Source organism: Lissotriton vulgaris, chromosome 10 (assembly GCF_964263255.1).
Source record: "Lissotriton vulgaris chromosome 10, aLisVul1.2, whole genome shotgun sequence".
In the NCBI taxonomy this organism is placed as follows: domain Eukaryota; kingdom Metazoa; phylum Chordata; class Amphibia; order Caudata; family Salamandridae; genus Lissotriton; species Lissotriton vulgaris.
The window spans coordinates 1,121,328,968-1,121,349,183 of NC_141698.1; the positions used below are offsets into that span (position 1 = coordinate 1,121,328,968).

At 45.7% G+C, this 20,216-nt stretch overlaps 1 protein-coding gene across 1 annotated transcript in view; it reads right to left on the minus strand.

Annotated features, from left to right (window-relative positions):
- PLEKHA8 (pleckstrin homology domain containing A8) overlaps positions 1 to 18,022 on the minus strand; it is a 174,691-nt gene extending 156,669 nt beyond the window's left edge. Inside the window, exons 1-2 of the mRNA XM_086942199.1 lie at positions 17,661 to 18,022; positions 10,972 to 11,088 (exon numbers count right to left, since the gene is read on the minus strand). Coding sequence (XP_086798325.1) covers positions 10,972 to 11,088; positions 17,661 to 17,700 — 157 coding nt within the window. The 5' untranslated portion in view covers positions 17,701 to 18,022. The remainder of the gene's footprint in view (positions 1 to 10,971; positions 11,089 to 17,660) is intronic.
- Positions 18,023 to 20,216: the final 2,194 nt, after the last annotated feature.

Sequence of the window (20,216 nt, forward strand, 5' to 3'; positions counted from 1 at the left end):
ACCCTAAAAATAACCCTGTACCCCAAAACCCAAACCCACCCGTGAACCCTAAAATACCCCTGTACCCCAAAACCCAAACCTAGCCCTGGACCCTAAAAATAACCCTATACCCCAAAACCCAAACCTACCCCTGAACCCTAAAATACCCCTGTACCCCAAAACCCAAACCTAGCCCTGGACCCTAAAAATACCCCTTTACCCCAAAACCCAAACCTAGCCCTGAACCCTTAAAATACCCCTGTACCCCAAAACCCAAACCTAGCCCTGGACCCTAAAAATACCCCTATACCCCAAAACCCAAACCTAGCCCTGAACCCTAAAAATACCCCTGTACCCCAAAACCCATAAATATCCCTAAAACTACCCCTGTACCCCATAACCCGAAACTATATCTGAACCCTTAAAATACCCAAACACCCAAAACATATACCTCAGTACCCCAAAACATATACCCCTATACCCATACTCACCTTATCCAAACATAAAAATAAAACATGCTTTTACCATTCATGCATTTACAACGAATTTCGTTGTAAATGTATGCCTGGTAAAAGCATATAAAATGTAATGACATGCGTTATAATGGCATTGCGGAGTCATGGTACTTTCATAATGAAAGTATGTGGAGTGATGGTATGCGGAAAGAAAGTTGCGGAATAATGGGTGTTTACCCTCCCCCGGTAAGTATATTGGTGGCACGGCGGCCCACATCTCCAGCAACATACTCATATTTTTTCACCACCCATTTGAAAAATGCACAGGTCTCTCTCATTGATGGCCAGCACCGACATACACTTTTAGACACACCTCCCGCCACAAGTTCTAGAATTGCGAACTTTAGAGCTGAGGAGCTACGTTCGAATCTCGGCATCAGCTCAACATCCTGTGATTCCAGGCAAATCGCTTTGTCTCCCCGTGCCTACCACAAATGAATGTGTTCTTCTGTAATGTAAATTGTGCTCATGCCATGTTGTCAAGTTTGCGCTATATAATATTGCAAGGAAAAATAAAGTAGGGAAACTCGAGTTCACACACTACTGAACGTGCACTCTTAAGTGCATCAGCAGTGCACTGTGAATCGGAGCGTTTCACAGGCCTGTCACAGATAAGAAATGCTAAAACAAAATCCTACAAAACAATCTACTACTGGCCGGCAGCAATTCATACCCGGACAACGTCGGGACGGGCTGCTAGTATCAAATATATATGTATTTATTCTAAACACAACCCCTCTGCACTATTTCTGAGGTCAGAGGTAAAAATACAATACAAGTCACACAATTAATATACGATAAGTTGCACAGTATACGTTATGCCCGAGGGGCCTCACAAACCATATACTAAAATAGTGGTATAAGAACCACAAGAGAATTAGAAAGCAGGCCTGGGGCCTATGGAATTGCTGGGGCTACTCTAATCAAACAAAGGTTAGGAAGTAGGAGGCCCATGGGAGACGCGTGCAGTGTCTAAACACAGACGCGGGTTCCCATTGGCATTCTATGGAGTTCGTAAAAGTTACAAAGTTACAGTTTAAGGACACTTCCAGATGGACTAGGATGGAACCCTTATAAACGAGGACACTTCGAGAGTCACGGGAGCACCTGAGTACTCGTGTTACCTCACCCAGTGAAGCCGGGTGCATAGGTGTCTTTTCGTGTCGGGTTTCGTCGTCGTTTTCTATGGAGAGCTGCAAAGAAGTGCTGCAGGTGACCAGAGGAAAGGTGTCCGGTTGGATCGAAGATCTGAAGAACCTGAAAGCAGAAGGGACAGAGTCTGGGTCACTAGCCAGTGACCAGGAAGGAAGCAGGCGATGTCGGGTGATTTCAGGTGAAGTAGTTGAACTTGCATCTTCAGCCACAAGGTCCAGGAGGCATAGACTATGACCAGGCATTGGATTCGAGCTGTCCCACGATGGATCTAGTTGACTGCGGTGTCGGTATCCGGATTGGACCCAACAAGCCTTGGCAACCGTAACCCACGCAGGATGTCAAGATTGGCTCTGTTGCAGACCAGCAAGGTCTGTGGTGCTTCTCCTTTGCAGGGAAGCTGGAGCAAGCCTGGAGCAACCAGGAAAGCAAGTTTGTTGTAAAGAAAGGTCTTCAGGGGGCTCACTAGCCAACGGGCAAGGAACCGGGGAGACGCGTCGAGCTCAAATGCAAAAGCGGGCCCACGGAACACTCGCGGAGTGTGGGGGCCTGGGCTTCGGGGCAAATGGTGCTCGGGGCTGGGACTTTAAGCACCCCAAAGCACATCTTCGAGATACCTTGTTGAAGGAGTGCAGCTTGCAAAATGCAGGATGTCCAGGAGTTCCGGTCCCACGTCTTTCGTGTCCGCCACATGTCTCAGCTTTGCTGTGGGTGTGGGTCGGTGTCAGAGATGTCTGGAAGTCCGTGTCCTGTGTTGCAGATTCTTCGGGATCCGGCGGGAGCCTCAAAAATGCAGACCGGCAAAGTTGCTGTTGGTGCCTCCCGTTTGAACAGGGTGGTCACTCCTTGACCACAAGGGAGATGTCTTCCGTCTTCCAGTTGAAATGGAATGTCAAAGGTCCAGGATTCTGTATCAAAGTTTCATCCAGGGTAATCTAAAGTCCTAGGGACACAGCTCCTATACTTATACTAAGGTTGAGGGCTGGACTACCTGGCTAGGTCCCTCCTATGGGTGGACCTGAGCAAGGGGTGGTTACACCCCCTTCCCTTTGTCCAGTTTCACGCCAGAGCTGGGGCTGAGTGCCCCAGCAACTGGGTTGAAACGGGCTATGCATAGAGCACCTTGTGTGCCCCAGACAGTGTCTGGAAAAGCATCTTTCCATTCAACCCAACCTGCCCCAATACACTACAAGCCTGTCTGGGGAGGTGCTGGCACCTCCCTGGACAGGAAACCTATTTTCCAGGCCTCCCCTGCCGGAGTTTCGTCCAGCAGCAGGAGGTCAGACTTGTGTCTGTGGCAGCAGCATCCATTTTGTGATGCTGAGGCTCTGTTTAACTTTAACCAGGTAAACCTGTAACTACATGTCTTCTCCCTCTAGAAGGGTGGAATGCTACCCCGCCGCCAGGACTGGCGGCGGGGGTAGTATTCCAAAGTGTTTGACACCTTACACATCATGTTTTGATAAAGTCAAACCAAAGTTAGCATTAACTGCGAGGATTATAATGCACTTTAGAGTATATGGTATGGCTATATCATAGAACAGCTATAAGGAGATGGTTCCGAAAGCTGCAGAGGGGCTCAGCTCATGCTAGGGCACCCTCTCACATAAAACCAAGCACTCTGCCTCCAAGATTGTTAAGGCCTGCCATAGGAGTGACTTATAGGTGTATATATAGATATAGGTATACTATATCTAAGTAAGGGGTGATTACACCACCTTACCCAAGCTAAGTGATCAGCCTGTGGTGTCAGTTTGGAAGGCAATCCAGGGGTGGCACAATACATGCTGCAGCCCCTGGTAGGCCTAAGGTGCACCTATGCCCTGGGTACCTATGGTACACTATACAGGGGTTCACAAGGGGGACCCACTAACCAATCTGGTATGTACCTAAAGTACATGGTATCAATTTAGAGAGAGAACAGCTGGGCTGCGAGTCTGATTAGCAGGCCCACAGCCACACTAAAGTCGAAAAAACCAGAGAATCACAGCAAAAAGTGGGTGTAACCATAGGAAGCAGACCCTACTCTCCTAAAGCCACATTCAAATCACACCACAGCAGAAGGGGCTCCAATGGCTCACCATACACAAACAAGCGTAATTCAAACTACTCCCACACAAACGCACGTTTTTGAGGCACTACATAACACTGGTCAGCATAACTCAACAATTGCAACTCAGTTACAGGATACCCTTCCGGTTGATAGCGAGCTCTACAAAATCTACATAACAAAACATGGGTGTTGCACACAGACCACTAATGTACTCCTGACGGTCACTGTTAGCCCAGGAGAAACAAGAACAGAAACAAACTAGAATATATCATGCCTAGAACAGACAGTACCATAGATCTAGATTCTATGAGCATTGCTTCACACATCTGAGGACACTGCTCAGTGCCTCCTCCATTCAACATTTGAGGTGGCCTTCCCCCAATGAGGGTGCCCTCCTTTTGATCCTCCATCCATTCGTCTGCCTTGGGCTTATCATTCTCAGTGTTGCCCATCCACTCTGGCTTCTGGGTTCTCCTGCTCAGAGTTCTCCATCAATTCCCCCACATGTGGTGCCCTGTTCTGTAACCCCATACCGTACCCCCATACCATTACCCCCATTTGGAGGTGGAGTGATCAGGGTCCGCTTCCATCTCTCCGCTTAGGATCACCTGCTCAGGGTCCCACTTCCATCCCTCCACTTTGGATCAACTGCTGAGGGTCCGCTTCCATCCCTCCGCTTAGGATCACCTGCTCAAGGTCCTTGTTGTATTCTCTATACTTATGTTTTACTGTATCCCTTTAAGTCTTACATTCCATTTCCCTGATGTCACTTTCCATTCTGTTCTGCCTTGTCAGTTAGCTCCCTGCTTTCTGATGGGATCACCAGTTATTCTCTGTGGTGCATAATAAATGCCTTATATTTAATTAATAGCCTTATATCTTCATTTACATCACATGGCGACGATGAGCAGAGCGAGCTAAACAACCACAGAGGGAGAAGAACTCCACTGGTGAGAAAAGAACCACGCAATTATTTCAAAACTTGACAACAGAGGAAAAAAACGTCATACTGAGAAGAAAAGAAATTTAAAAGAAAAGGAAAGAAAAACACCTTTTGGAAAATTACATCTTCTTCATGGGAAAATTCAAATAAAGAACTGCATCTTCTTCATGAGAAAATTCAGATAAAGAAAGAGACATTCTTTGGGAAAAGAAAAACCATAAAGATCAAAGAAATCGACATATACCAACTGATTCAAACTATTGGTGAGTTCAAGAGACTTATAATATATTTCGAGTTTGTTTGTGTTCCTTGCAAGTAGTGGACAATCGTCGTTTGAATCCTCAATTTAGTTGAGGCAGAGCGGAGTATAACTGTTGTAGTGCCTATTTCCCTTTGGACTGCCTAGTGGTTGACTTTTGATACAAGACGCACTATTTTTGTGGTCGACTTTTTATTTTTGCCATCAATCTTAGTCGGATCCACGAAAAAAAAAAAGGTTTTCTGCACCATTTAAACTTTCTGCATTTTTCAAAGTGCCGTCACGAAGACGCAGCGCGAGCAGTCAGCGCTTACCTGGTCCTTCGTGCACATCGTGTCACCACCAGTTATTGTAACGTCATTCCGAATGCCCAGCAGGAAGTCAGGCAACGCGAACACAGCGTCAGGCGACGTTGGGCGGCAATGACGCATTGACGCCACGCAGACACCATTTTGTTTCAATTGTATCTAGGCAACGCGCTACACGAGCGCTGTTTTCATTGAACAGTAACCTAGCAACGCGTTATACCAGCGCTGTTCCTTACATCGAATCGACGAGGAATTTAGATAACGCAGCTTATAACTAAAGACACACTCTGGGACTTGTTATTCAAAAAACAAGCATCAACAAACCACGTAAGGAAATCATTTCGTTTGTTTAAAAGATAGCACAAGTAATTTCTGAAACAATCTACAAGTACTGATTGACTTTAAACTGAATAGTCTATTTAAAGCACCTTATAGCTTTGCAAATGTGTTCCTTTAGTTGTGTGTTTCGAGTGGAAGAGTTCTTACATCAATAAAATTCGACTAGCTGTATGTAGAGAAGAAGAGTGGCACCTACAATAATTTTTTTTTTTTTTCCCTTTAAAAAAGGCCATATACCAATAGTGTATTATTTAAAAGAAATTATTATTTTTTTAAAATGGAAAACCTCAATGTTATTGTGCCTCCTATGTTCCTTCAAACTACTGGAGATCCACCCATTGAGTGGGATGAATGGATAGATATCTTTGAAAATTATATAGAAGCGCTGGATGGGAAGGATTTCAGCGCAACAAGGAAAAAAGCCCTTTTGTTAAGCGCCCTAGGCAAGGAAGGACAACACTCATTCAAATATCTTCCAGTAGGACTAAATCAAGATGGAAGAGCAATAACCAATGTGTATACAGAAGCAAAAGCTCGTATGAAGAAGCAGTATGCAAAGGAGGTAAATATTGTTATGGCCAGACATAAATTTTACACTCAACCCCAAAGGATTGACGAGTCAGTAGACCAATTCGTGGCTAGGTTACGTGAACTGTCTATCAAATGTAGCTTCGGAGAGATAAGAGACGAAATGATACGAGACCAGTTGATAGTGCAGTGTCGCAATAAAAAGATGCAGGAAAAACTGTGGGCTGCAAAAAATCCTACCTTGCAAATGGCCATCGATATAGCGAAAGTGGTTGAGGAGTCAAATGCATGCATGAAAGAGATGGAAAAAAGAGATAATGGAAAAGATAATGCGCAAGGGAATGGGGTTTCTTGTATTGAACATGATGAAGTCGCTGCAGTAAACAAGAAAGGTGCAGATTTTAGTGATAGAGGCCCGAGGCGATTCAACAATGGGTTCTCTAGCAATGAAAAAAACAGATTTCAAGGAAGGATGTGCAGTAGGTGTGGGAGCACTTTTCATAACTCAGATTTTAGGAGGTGCTTTGCAATTGATAAAGTATGTAGAAAGTGTGGGAGGAAAGGACATTTCTCCAAGATGTGTAGAAGTGGTAATACAGACAAAGTAGCTGTTGTGGAGAACAGGGAAACAGTGAGAGACATTGTTGGTGTTGAGGGTGCCAACAAAATATTGTGTTTGGGTGAAGATGGTGTGAGTGAAGGTGTGCCTGGTAGAAGATTCAGGCCAAAAGCTCAATTTCTTATTGATGAAATAGAGATCCAGTTGATGGTTGATCCAGGGTCATTGTGGACCATTATTCCCAAGGATATGTACTTAGAGTATTGGAAAGATGTACAATTGCTACCCAGTGATATTAGTCCTTGTGGTTACCAAGGTGAGAGTATAGATGTAATAGGATTTATGGTCTGTGTAATATCATTTCAGGACCGTTCCGTCAAGGGAAAGGTGTATGTAGCAAGATCAGGTCCAGCAATTTTGGGATGGGGGCAACAGTATGACTTGGGTATAATCATTAATCCTAGGGCAGCACAACAGGTAATGGTTGTAGACAGTATAACCACGGATTCAATTGTTGAAGGGATGAATGGTTTGTTTGATGAACACATTGGAGAGTTAAGAGGTTATGTACATAAGATTATTCTGCGTGATGATGCTGTGCCTATGCAACACAGGGTAAGGAAGGTTCCATTCATTGCACGTGAAGAAGTGAGAAAGATGTTGAAGGAAATGCTTGACCAGGGAGTGATAGAACAGATTGAAACATCACCCTGGATTTCCCCCGTAGTTATTACAACCAAATCTGACGGAAAATTTCGTTTTTGTGTGGACCTTCGCACCCTGAACCAGAACATTGTAGTAGATAACTTCCCGTTATCAAACATCAACGAATTAGTTCTGTCACTAAAAGGGGGGAAATACTTCTCTAAGCTGGATCTCCGCAGCGCATATCATCAGATAAAATTACATCAAGACTCCAAAGCATTGACAGCTTTCATAACAACAGAGGGCATTTATCAATTCACACGTATGCCCTTCGGACTTGCCTCTGCAGCTGGGGTGTTTCAAAGAATGATGGGGGCTGTACTAAAAGGGGTGAACAACGTTGTGTATTTCCAAGATGACGTTCTGATTTTCGGAGAGACTGTCGAAGAACACAATGTGATTTTAAAAAACGTTTTGGAGAGGATGGAACAAGCTGGGTTGACTCTAAAAAAAGAGAAATGTAAATTTGCGGTGGAGGAAGTTGAATACCTTGGATATACCCTATCGGTTGATGGTGTGAAACCCAAGAGGGATTTATTAGACTCTATTAGGAATGCACCAGCTCCAGGCGACAAAGATCAGTTGAGGTCATTTCTCGGCCTCATCGAATACTATGCCAAGTTTGTGAGAGACTTTGCAGAGAAGACTGAAAATATTAAAATGTTGTTGAGGAAGGGATGCAAGTTTGTGTGGGGTGCGGAGCAAGAAGAGTGTTTCAGAAGGATCAAGGTGGAGATTTGTGATGCAGGCATCCTTACACCATTTGATACCAACCGTAGGTCAGTCTTGACTGTTGATGCGAGTGCTGTGGGTGTTGGAGCGGTGTTGGCTCAAGTGCACGAGTCAGGGCTCAAGACTGTCGCTTTTGCCTCAAGGACACTCACAACAGCTGAGAGGAACTACTCCATAATCGAGCGAGAGGCTTTAGCCGCAGCGTGGGGTTGTGAGTATTACAGGATGTACCTGTGGGGGTTCAAATTTACGCTCCTGACAGACCACAAACCCTTAGTTAAAATTCTGTCACCTGGGGGAGCTGGGAAGGGTTCTGCGAGGTTAGCTAGACTCGCTGCTAGGATTCAAGAGTACCTGTACACTGTTGAGTACATTCCGGGTTGGAGGAACTGCCAAGCTGACGGACTCTCTAGACTCCCACTACCTTGGGAGATGGTAGACAAGTTGGGTGTAGAATCACTCAATTCTGAAGGGTCTGTGGCTGCTGTGGATGAGGTGGTGGATATTTGTGCTGGGGCGATTAGTAAGAGTCTGTGGAACACCTCTATGGTTAAGGATGTGGTGCTAAGAGAAGTGAAAGACTTGATCGTGAAGGGTCCAAGGAGAGAGAGTTGCCTATCCCCCGCTCTTCGGCCTTATTTAAAAGTACTCGAACAGTTGTCTGTCTTGGATGGAGATGGGTTTTTAATTTTAATGGAAGATAAATTCATCCCTCCACAAGATGTGAGGTTTACATTATTCAAGCTAGCTCATGAGGGTCATCTGGGCCAGTCCCTCACTAAGAGGAGAATTAGGGAGAACTTTTGGTGGCCCGGGATGGACTTAGAAATCTCCCAGTGGGTAGAGAAATGTACTGATTGCTTAGAGAGCGAAAAGAGGCTTAAAGTCGGTAGTCACGTTGGCTGTGGCTCAATAGTTGACCCTGGGTGTCCATGGCACACTATATGTCTCGATTTCATTGGTCCGTTTTACCAGTTGAGCCAAGATATGAGATTTGGGTTGGTAGTAGTGGATATTTCCTCAAAATGGTTAATTGTTAAGTTCATGAAGGAGATCACTACAAATAACACTATCACTGTGTTGAATGACATTTTTAGAGAGGAAGGCTTCCCGACAAGGATTGTCACTGATAATGGGACGCAATTGACTTCTCTAGAAATGGCCAATTTCTTGAAGAAGTGCGGAATTGCACATTCAAGAACCTCACTTTACAACCCTCAAGGGAATGGAATAGTCGAGAGGGCGAACCGGATGGTTAAAGGCGCAATTCAGATGGCAATCTCCTCTAGATCAGACGTGAGAGGATTAGTTAATGACCTGGTTTGGGCCTACAGAACTACTGAAAATGGCGTGACTGGGTTGGTCCCTTTTTGTATCATGAGGGGACGTTCTGCTGGCACCAAACTTGTCGCTGCTTGGATGAAAGAGTTGTTAAATGTTGGTCCTGACAATCCTGTTGTTGTTAGTGATCCGGTTGGAAGTTGTAAGATTGCAGTAAATGATTGGGTGAAAGTCAAACCTGGTCGTGTTGGGGTTGGATTGACGAAGTTCAGGGGGCCATTTAAAGTCAGGTCTGTCCATAAAAGATTTGTAACTCTATTCAATGGTGAGAGTTGGAACTTGAGGCGTGTGGCACTGTACAAAAAGGCTGAATGTGACCGTGAGATTTCTTCTAAGGAAGCTAGTGCCCAAGCTGAGTCTGGCTGTGATGTTTCCCCCAGGGAAGTTAGCGTTGGGAGAGCTCACAGGGTGAGGAGACCTCCAGGTTACTTACATGATTTTGTTTGCAAATAAGGTCTCTCCCTGTAATGGAGAGCATGTGCTTGCATTTTGTTTTTTTTTTCTCTTTCGCTCCTTTCTTATGAAGGGGAGAGGATATGTTGTATTCTCTATACTTATGTTTTACTGTATCCCTTTAAGTCTTACATTCCATTTCCCTGATGTCACTTTCCATTCTGTTCTGCCTTGTCAGTTAGCTCCCTGCTTTCTGATGGGATCACCAGTTATTCTCTGTGGTGCATAATAAATGCCTTATATTTAATTAATAGCCTTATATCTTCATTTACATCAGTCCTCTTCCATCCCTCCGCTTAGGATCACCTGATCAGGGTCCACTTCCATCCCTCCGCTTAGGATCACCTGCTCAGGGTCCCACTTCCATCCCTCCGCTTAGGATCATCTGCTCAGGGTCCCACTTCCATCCCTCCGCTTAGGATCACCTGCTCAGGGTCTACTTCCATCCCTCCGCTTAGGATCAACTGCTCAGTGTCCCACTTCCATCCCTCCGCTTAGGATCCCACTTCCATCCCTCTGATTAGGATCACCTGCTCAGGGTCCCACTTCCATCCCTCCACTTAGGATCAACTGCTCAGGGTCCACTCCCACCCCTCCGCTTAGGATCACCTGCTCAGGGTCCCACTTCCATCCATCCGCTTAGGGTCAACTGCTCAGGGTCCCACTTCCATCCCTCCGCTTAGGATCAACTTCTCAGGGTCCCAATTCCATCCCTCCGCTTAGGATCACCTGCTCAGGGTCCCACTTCCATCCATCCGCTTAGGATCACCTGCTCAGGGTCTACTTCCATCCCTCCGCTTAGGATCAACTGCTCAGGGTCCCACTTCCATCCCTCCGCTTAGGATCAACTGCTCAGGGTCCCACTTCCATCCCTCCGCTTAGGATCAACTGCTCAGGGTCCCACTTCCATCCCTCCGCTTAGGATCAACTGCTCAGAGTCCACTCACACCCCTCCGCTTAGGATCACCTGCTCAGGGTCCCACTTCCATCCCTCCATGGGGTGCCCATCTCAGAGTCCGACTACCCCACCGCCCAACAGAGTTGTTACTCAGAGCCCCCTTCCTTCTGAAGAGGCTTCCGTCTCTAGGACTCCGCCCCTCCTTACCTTGGATTTCACACACCGCCATCTGGATGCTTCCTTTGCTGCCCTTCCAGGCCTCCTCCCTCGAGTCGTAATAGGACAGAATCCCACCGCTGAGGATAAACCATCTGGGCTGCCAACCTGAAAAGGAAGAATCAATCCATGAAGCAACACAACAATAAAATATGAACACAAAAAGGAGAACGGCTGCTTACTCTAGGGGCAGCGCAGTCATAGCACTGTGAAAAGAGCCGGAAACGTTCAGGGTGATCAACGTAAACTGAACAAGACGGGATCCTTGCCAGATTTTCGGGACAACACTTCTCCGTGCAAATGAGCTTCAATGGATAGTTTTCCTGTAAACTTATCTAATATGGATATTACGAAAATATGACTTTGGTCTGGCCCGTTTACAGTGGTCACACCTGGTGTGAAGGATAATCTCCAAGCATACTACAGGGCACAATACAACCTTTGTCCCATCTGATCCTCTCTAGCCATGCACTCCTGCTCCCGTTTGTAAAATGCTTCGTTATATTACGATGCAATGAAAAGCAATAATAGAAAACGCTAGGACTGGTGTGACCCGCTAATGAAATAGGACTAAGAGCTAGAATTTACACAAGAGTAAGTTTGCATAAACGCAGATTATTGGGCTATGCACATCACATGCAATATGTTTATCTTCCACTTACATAGATCTCGCAATTTTCTCTCGTAGGAGACTTAATTCAGAAACAAAATGTCTTGCGGGAACTGTGAACCAGAGAGTGACTAAGGGCCATATGTATGAAGCCATTTTTGAATCGTAAAGGCCTTTGCGATTCCCAAACGGCCTTCTTGCATTATTTCCAATGTATCATACAATCGCAATTTAAGGAATCGCAATAATTTGCGATTCCTTATTTTGCCATAGCATTTAAGGAATCGCAAATTTTACGATTCCTTAAATGATATGTATGATACATTTTTGAAGTGCGAATTTGTGTTAAGGAATCGCAATTTACCACCAACTTGTAGTTGGTGGTAATTTGCGATTTCTCATTATAATGCCCTATTTGGCATTCGTGAGGGTGGTATGTGACACACATACATGCCCATAGGGCATGTATGTGTGCCACATGCACACACATGTAGATTTGAGGGGTGCAGCAGGGTGTCTTTGAGACACCCCTGCACCCTTGTAATAATTCTCAAATTGCGATTAGCAAATTGCGAATTCGCAATTTGAGAATTATTGCACCATCATTCCTATGGGCCTCCTGGCCCATAGGAATGCATTGGAAATCATTCTTTATTTGCGATTTCGCAAATTGCGAAATCGCAAACAAAGAATGATAAGGAATCGCTAAAAAATAGCGATTTTGTACATACATACATACATACCGTTTTGCGATTTCTAAATAGCGATTCGCAAAAAATCGCTATTTAGAAATCGCAAAACGATATCTTGATACATACGGCCCTTGGACACATGCAATGTGTAAGCAACATTCACCGCACGACTGTAGACACTTGTCTGATACTACATTGAAGATGGTATCTTATGTGCCTTTCGTATGCAAAGGCATACCTCATATATGATTTCCCATAGATCACTGCATGTGCGTAATATGCACAACTCTTACACATCTAGAGAATTAAGCATTGCACAAAGAATGTTGATCCACTGCCTACAATCCTGAAAAAGTTGAGGTTGGTTCCTTTTCAAACGTTTTTTCTGACTAAAGTGTAGGCAGGGTCTCTGTGCAAGGTGATGGCTCTCACAGCAGGTAGCGATGATGTGGGCTCCAAACATGGGCACAATAAAGTGATGACAGCACCCGGCAATCATGAGCCTTCCTGAAGTAGCACTCCGGGAAAGACAAAGGGGTAGGACCTGCCTGGAAACATCCTCACCAGTAACAGCGAGCGACCTATTCCCAGCAGAGCTAGAACGGAGCTCTTTGAAACGTAATATATGTTTGGAGGCAGTACATCTTTATAAATTTCATCTGCAACAGTACAGGCTGGGCAGCCCCCCCACAACTCCCCTGAGCAAAACAACAAAACCAAAACCATTATGCAGGTTAGGCGCTCCCACCCATCAGCATACAACACTCAACTAACAATCACATAGTAACCGAGAGTACTGCACAGGCAATACAACCGCATCCTCACGGGTGCAAGACAGCAAAAGAACCATATTGTTGGTTGAGCTTTTCCGCTTCAAAAGAACACCTCAGACCAACAAGAGGCTGTCAATTCAGATAAACTGCTGGTGTTCGCACACAATCGAAGCATTCATTCATATTCTATTGGCAAACGACAATGGTTATTTAGAAAAGAAACTCTGAGTGATGCAATGGAACCCACCTAACAGAGGACTGTAAAATAAACAAGTACTGGCGAAGCCAATGTGTGTGCGTCTTATGTGCCAACACGGGTAGCATTTGCACATTAGAGCGAGGCATACACAAGGGACCCAGCCGGAGCGGACAGAGAGAGCTGTAGCTGTGTGTGGTTTGTCAGGTAGTTCAATGCAAGCACTGGAGTGGAAATGAAAGGATACATCTAAACAGCCAACAGCGTTAGGTGAGAGACGAACACTACACTGGCTGAGCTAAGCTGATATTGACAAAGTCTCAAGCTAATGGCTGAAAGAGGCTGCGCGTAGAAAGCCAGTGGCTGAAAAGGTGGGGTGGGGGACCCTAAGCCCACTATATGTATATTGTTAGCAAAAGGTCTGTTTGAGAACTATGTTGTAAAACCCAGACATAAAAATGGCAAAGTCCTACGGCACACGCACCCTATGCATAAGGGTTCATCACACTATCCCTTTGCGTCCAATATCCAACTGCCTAACTGGACATATGTATTATTGCGAAGGAATTACAAGGACATGGACCACCATGACTTCGAAGAAGGAGTGGGGCGCTCTGATTTGCCGACAAATGACACTCAAATGATTTATCCTATAAAAAGGTTTTAGGAGAACTCTGCAACTTCAAAAACCTGTAATGTTTTATAATTTTCAATATTTGTATTAAAATCATGTATTTTGCAACATTTGATAGTGCAATGGATAAACCTGCATTAAAATACATTTCCATACATTTGCCCAGGTATAGTTACAAAAAGCTGTGCAAAATGTAAACTTGTAGATGAAAAGCCTGCTTACATTTAGGTGGGTTTCATCAGAGTGAACAATGATCTAAATGTGTCCTTCAAATTGTCTTATAATGCGCAGAAAACCTTTGCATATTTGAAGGCAAATTTAAAATTTGGAGGTTTTGAGGAGCTTGCTACGGGAAATAAAAATCAGTAGCAGCAGAAGCCCGTCCCCAGCCACGCTTGTCAGAGGCGCGGTGTTTCTGATCGCGGGGCCTTAATGATAGGGCTGGGCTGCAAGAACAGGTGACACCGGTCAGGCGCCTCGGAAAGCACCAGCGAACGACTAAAGAAGAGGGCCTCAGGCGCCAGCCAGCCAGCCATTGTGAGCACAACATGAAACCGCTTCTCAGAAACAAGAAGCACCACCCATGAGAAGAGCCATTGTGTCAGAAATGTGTGACAACTACAGCCCAGAGGTTTGCCTTAGTCACACAATCAGCCTACTCACAATATACAATGCAGCCGTTGCCTAGCCTGTCGTGTCGGTTTCACTTCCGAAGGAGATAGATAAATAGATAGAGAGATCTCCAAGAAAGAAATTGTAACAAGATACTTAACAAAATTGGAGCACCTTAGTGCCATGTTTTTTAAGCACACGAATAGGGCGCACAGCTAGACAGCACACTGACTGGAGAACAGTGTGTGTCTGTGTAGTGTTATTGCTGGTTTCCACACTCAATGCTTACTATCTATAGTGAACAGTTTGGCATTCGAGGCAGAAATTCTGCTGTCCTCAAATACTGGATGCATTTAAACTTTAAGATCTTAAGTGCAGACAAAACCAAAATCTGCCTCATGTTCTTTCTCACAATCCAAAGACAATCCCACATTATTGCAGGGGGTCGCACAAAGTTGTCCCTCAGCACCTGAAGAACGTCCAGAGACTTGTGTGGTGCCCTGAATGCTGCATCTCTCCCGACAAAGGCATCTGTGTGGTGAATGTCTTCAGACTCCTCTGGACCTCCTTGGACAGGTCCTGCCTGACCTCACTTTTTATCCTGCTAGGAATCAATGTCCACAAAACACCACACCCCAGAGTCGACCCAATCAGCGCCACCTACCCAGTCACCCAGAACATCCAGAGAGTCCATACGTGTCCTACGTTTTCTAGACTAAGACTACAGAACATGATGGAGGAGATGTCGTCTTGTGGCTACCGTAGAACCGCAGACATGGGTTTCAACACTACCTTCTCTATCTGACTAACTGCAGGATCCTAGGCATGTCATGCGAAACTTTGGACCCAAAAATGGAAGTCTGTCCTGCAGCATTGTGCCCAGTGTTGGAGAGCCCATCTGGTGAACTGGTCCAACTTGGAATTCTGTGTTCCATCGAATAAATTGTGGGTAATTGTGGCGAGCGTTTGGCATTTAATGGTTGCCACTAGCGTTTCTGAAAGAACCACTTTATGTGATATGTGCCGCAGGTGTGTGACAAGTGGGAAAAAAGACAATGGCATAACTTGCAAAGAGAATATACAAATTACACAGCACATGCACGTATGGTGGGGTCTTGGGTGCCTCCCGAGTATGTTGGTTGTGGGAGTCAGCTCTAGCATGCATTTGAGAATAAGGGGACCCTTTGTTCTTTTGAATATATAGTTACACTGAAAGATGCAAGTCAGAAGCTGAGAAGTATGCATGTCTTGTAGGCTGCTGGACCAGAATGTCCATGTAAAGTAGTTTAGCAACAGTAAGGAGCTCACAATCGGTAGAGTGGCGAGTCCCAGCCAGCATGGAAAAGTCCAGGCTTTAAGTGAGGCAAGGTGAGCAGTGCAAAGGGATAGCTTCAGAGAACAAGGTAAGTCGTATGTATAAGACACTTTGTTTGGCTAGCAGCCAGCCGATGTGGCAACAACAGGGGACGACAGTGCACGTGTTCCTTGGGAGACTGAATAGAGTTTACGTATTTGGTAGAGTGGAGTTTGGGGGAACTAGTAATGGTCAGTGAGCGATGTGAGGAGAGTGTGGCTGATTTTTCAGGTTGATGTTTGAATTAGAGATAAGCGGAGTCTGGATTGCAGAGATTCCATGGTAGCATCATGACTTCACAGATTATGACAAAGACACTGGGGCAGTAGGCACGCAACATGTGCAAGAAAAGGGAGCATGATTGGCAGTAAGTAGGTAGAAACTGAACACATGTAAATACAGAATCACTGGTGTAGGCCACAACGTAAAGAATAAATACAGAGGACGTTACAAACGGGATGAAAACCCTCTAAGCCGTCTTTGCTGTGAGAATAATCTGAAACCTATATTTTATGTATCAGGAAAACCCACAAAACACGACTTGAAGTTAGCTCTAGTCTTCTCGTCCCAGGATCCGCAGGTTGGGCTTCTGGCTCTGCCTCTGCAAGCTGCTTGACAGGCTACCTGCATGTCCTATCTGGGATGCAGGGAGATCAGAGTGCATTAAGATCCAACTCATCACATAACATGCATTTCTTCCTGCTTATTACACTTTGCTGTGCTTTCCTGATGATTTCAATGAGCCTGGTGGCATTTACAAAGTTGAGACGCCTTTAAACTATGCCTGCCTGCAGACACAGGCCAGAGCCACCAAAGTAAAGTGTAGCAAGGGTACACCACACACAGAACTCACATGCCTCATAGTCGGCTACCACAATGCCAACGGCAACATGCAATATTAGTAAATAAAACGCACTGACAACTATACACAACGGGCAGACCTTTTTGTACAAGTCAAAAACAATTCGGATATCTCATATAGGCTGATGTCCTTAAACACGTGACTGACAGCATGGACCGAACAATGTATATTGTTTTAACTATCGAGATGCACTTACAATTGTCTCGGACTCAACAGAGCACGTTAAACAAGCCTTGTGGCAAACATAAGTTCACAGCACAGCTTAAAGGCTATTGAGTTTATTTATTATATTTTTTTTTGATATAACACTATTTATTCACAGAGGAACAAAGCACTTTACATGTGAATTTTATTGTCGGGTGAAGACAATTTTACTACGAAAGGGCGGTATTTACAGCAAAACAATGTGGAAGATAACAGGCATGCGACATAAGGAACAGTCAGTCTTAGAAGGCTGGGGCAGTGGGGAGACTTAATAATGGGACACGGGCAACAAAGCAGCATCTGCGACAGGACCAGGTGAGACTGGGGGCCAAGGACCAGGTGAGACTGGGGGCCAAGGACCAGGTGAGACTGGGGGCCAAGACCCGAGATCAGAGTGCCCAGTTTAGTTTGAAGATCTGGAGAGAGGTGCAGGGTCCCATCTGGTTTTGTGCAGGGCTCGAAAAGATGCGTTTTATGAAGACTTGTTTTTGGGAACTTGTGGAGTGACGAGAAGCATTGGGGGTTTGCTTCTAAGTCTTGTGTTGCAGCAGACTCCCTGCGAGAGGTCAGCGAGATTAATGAATGACTGCAGGTGAGTCAAGCTTGTGACACCGAGGGTCTGAAGGGAGATGGAGCAATGGGGCGAATGTTTGAATGAATTGTGCATGTAGTGCAGACACACACCTGCGAAAGGTGATGAAATAATAAACCCGTGCATTAACACGCAGAGGTAAGGCTCTCACCGCTGTAGTAGTTGGTCCACTTGTGCATCTCCCCCTCCATGCTGGGACTGGGGGCTCCATCCAAACCAGGGCTCTGAGCCACCCTGGACCCCTCCCGGCCACTGCTCTCTAGTGATCCGTCCTGGACTCCTCTGGCCGCCGTTGTCCTGTGCTGGACACCCCCGGGCTCAACCCTGGGGCGCTGACCCCTGCCGGCCACCGTACCCTCAGAGTTACTACTGCCCGAAACCCACGGTCTCAGTCACTGTGCCCTCCTTGCCTGCCCCGTAGACAGCAGCACCTCGACTCTGGTGTGCCCTGACGCCTCTCCCAGGCCCCCGCCCTGCCCCAGCCTGGACCCCTCCAGTACCCCGAGGCTCCCTGCCTCACACTCACTGCCAGCCAGACTGACACACGCGTAGCACTTCCTGGTCCGCTCTGTCCATCAGCCCTGGCAACCAATGGGAGCAGCTCTGGTGTGCGTGGTCCAATACTGACGAGGACACGACCAAGAAGGTGGCCTATCGGAGGCTAAGTTCCGCCCATCGACCCCTAACCACCAATCGTGTTCTGGGACGACATGGGATGTACTGACATTCCTGAAAAGAGTTACCCATCGGCGTGCGCCGTCTTGGAACGGGTCTGACTGGGAGGTATCAGGCATGCTGGGCCGCTGGGATTTTTATATTTATTTTATTTTATGTATTTATGCATTTTTATATAGCGCGGACTTTACCCGAAGGCGTCAGAGCGCTTCACATCGGGAACAGAAATGAAACATAATGAGAAACATTGCAAAAGAACAGATTACGTTACGTTACATAAGGTAATAGTGACAATTGTGAGCAAACAAAATACATGAGGTAGTAAAAATTGTGAGCAGCCAAAAATACATGAGGTAGTAAAGGTAATAGTGACAATTGTGAGCAAACAAAATACACGAGGTAGTAAAAATTGTGAGCAATCAAAAATACATGAGGTAGTCAAAGGTGCACAAGAGGAAAAGTGACAAGTGTGCAGTTATAAGAGAAAACAAAGTATAATTTGAGGTATAATTCTGCAATAAGTGCTAGACACTCAGGCACAAGAACAAGCGTTACGTAGGCAAGGTGGCAAGTGTGCAAGTATCAAAGGTAAAAACATGTGAGAGGTAGCAACCGTGTGTTACAAGGGCAAAGTGGTGTGTGCAAGTTACAAAGGGCACCGAACACAAGTACATGGAAAATACTGCAAAAAGGCAAACACTCCAACCACAGGAATACACTGGGAAGGCACTTCCATGGTCATGGAAAGTAGAAATTATCAGTAGTGGGAAGTCTTCCTCCAAATAGCAAGAGGACGTGAATTACTTTTGGAGGTGTCTCTGGAGGAGGAGAACTTTGAGGTCCCTTTTGAAGGCCTGGGAGGAGGCGGTGGTCCGGAGCTGAGGCGGCAAGGAGTTCCAGATTCTCACTGCGTTGCCTGAAAAGGATTGGGCCATTGTTCTCTACTTCTTGAAAGTGGGAGGTTCAAGCAGTAGATTCTCTGCATTGCGTGAAGGCCTAGAGCCTCCAGAGAGTTTCAGTTTATTCGCCAGGTAGCGGGGAGAGGAGGAGTGCAAGGCTTTGTGGGTGATACAAGCGGTCTTGTAGATAGCTCTAGCCTCGAAGGGAAGCCAGCATAGGGTGGATTACATTGGTGTGATGTGATCGCTTCTTTTGGCCCCATAGATGAAACGAGCTGCTGAATGGAAGACAGACTTAACTGGGGACATGTGAGATTTGGGGAGGCCAGTAAGAAGAGAATTGCAGTAGTCTAGTCTGGAGAGGACCAGCGATTGCACCAGGGTTATAAGGTCCTGCTGCGGGAAGAAGCAACGGATTCCCCAAAGAAGGCGCAGTTGGTAGCGAGCAGATTTTGCAATAGAATTGATGTGGGGAGTTAGATTGAGTTTTTTGTCTAGAATGACACCAAGGGATTTTGCGCTGTCGACAATGATGGGTTTATTGTTTAGTAGATTCATCTGATCCATCCATGATTGAACCGGGGGAGGAGAAGAGGAGGAATTCAGTTTTGGAGGGATTCAGAATCAATTGATGAGTTGACATCCAGTTTTGAATGGAGTCAAGAGTAGATCTTAGGATGGAGAGATCGTGAGTGGAGGCAACCTTGAGGTAGAGTTGAGTGTCGTCTGCATAGAGATGATAGTGAATCCCGGATTTGCTTAGGAGGTTTCCCAGTGGTTCTAAGTAGAGATTGAACAATGTGGGTGCAAGTATAGAGCCTTGGGGAACACCTTGACCCACCGCCACAGGAGAAGAAAGACTGTTCGCTATTTTGATCATTTGAGGTCTGTCAGAGAGGAAGGATGCAAACCATTTAAGCACAGTGCCCTCCATGCCCATTCTCTGTTGAAGAATATTGAGGAGGGTGTTGTGATTAACAGTGTCGAAGGCTGCGGAAAGGTCAAGGAGAATTAGCAGACAGGACCCCCCTGAGTTGAGTATCATCAGCTCATCATCAACCACTTGCAGTAGGGCTGTTTCAGTGCTGCAGTTTTGGATGAAGCCGGACTGACAATTGTCAAGAAGATCATTG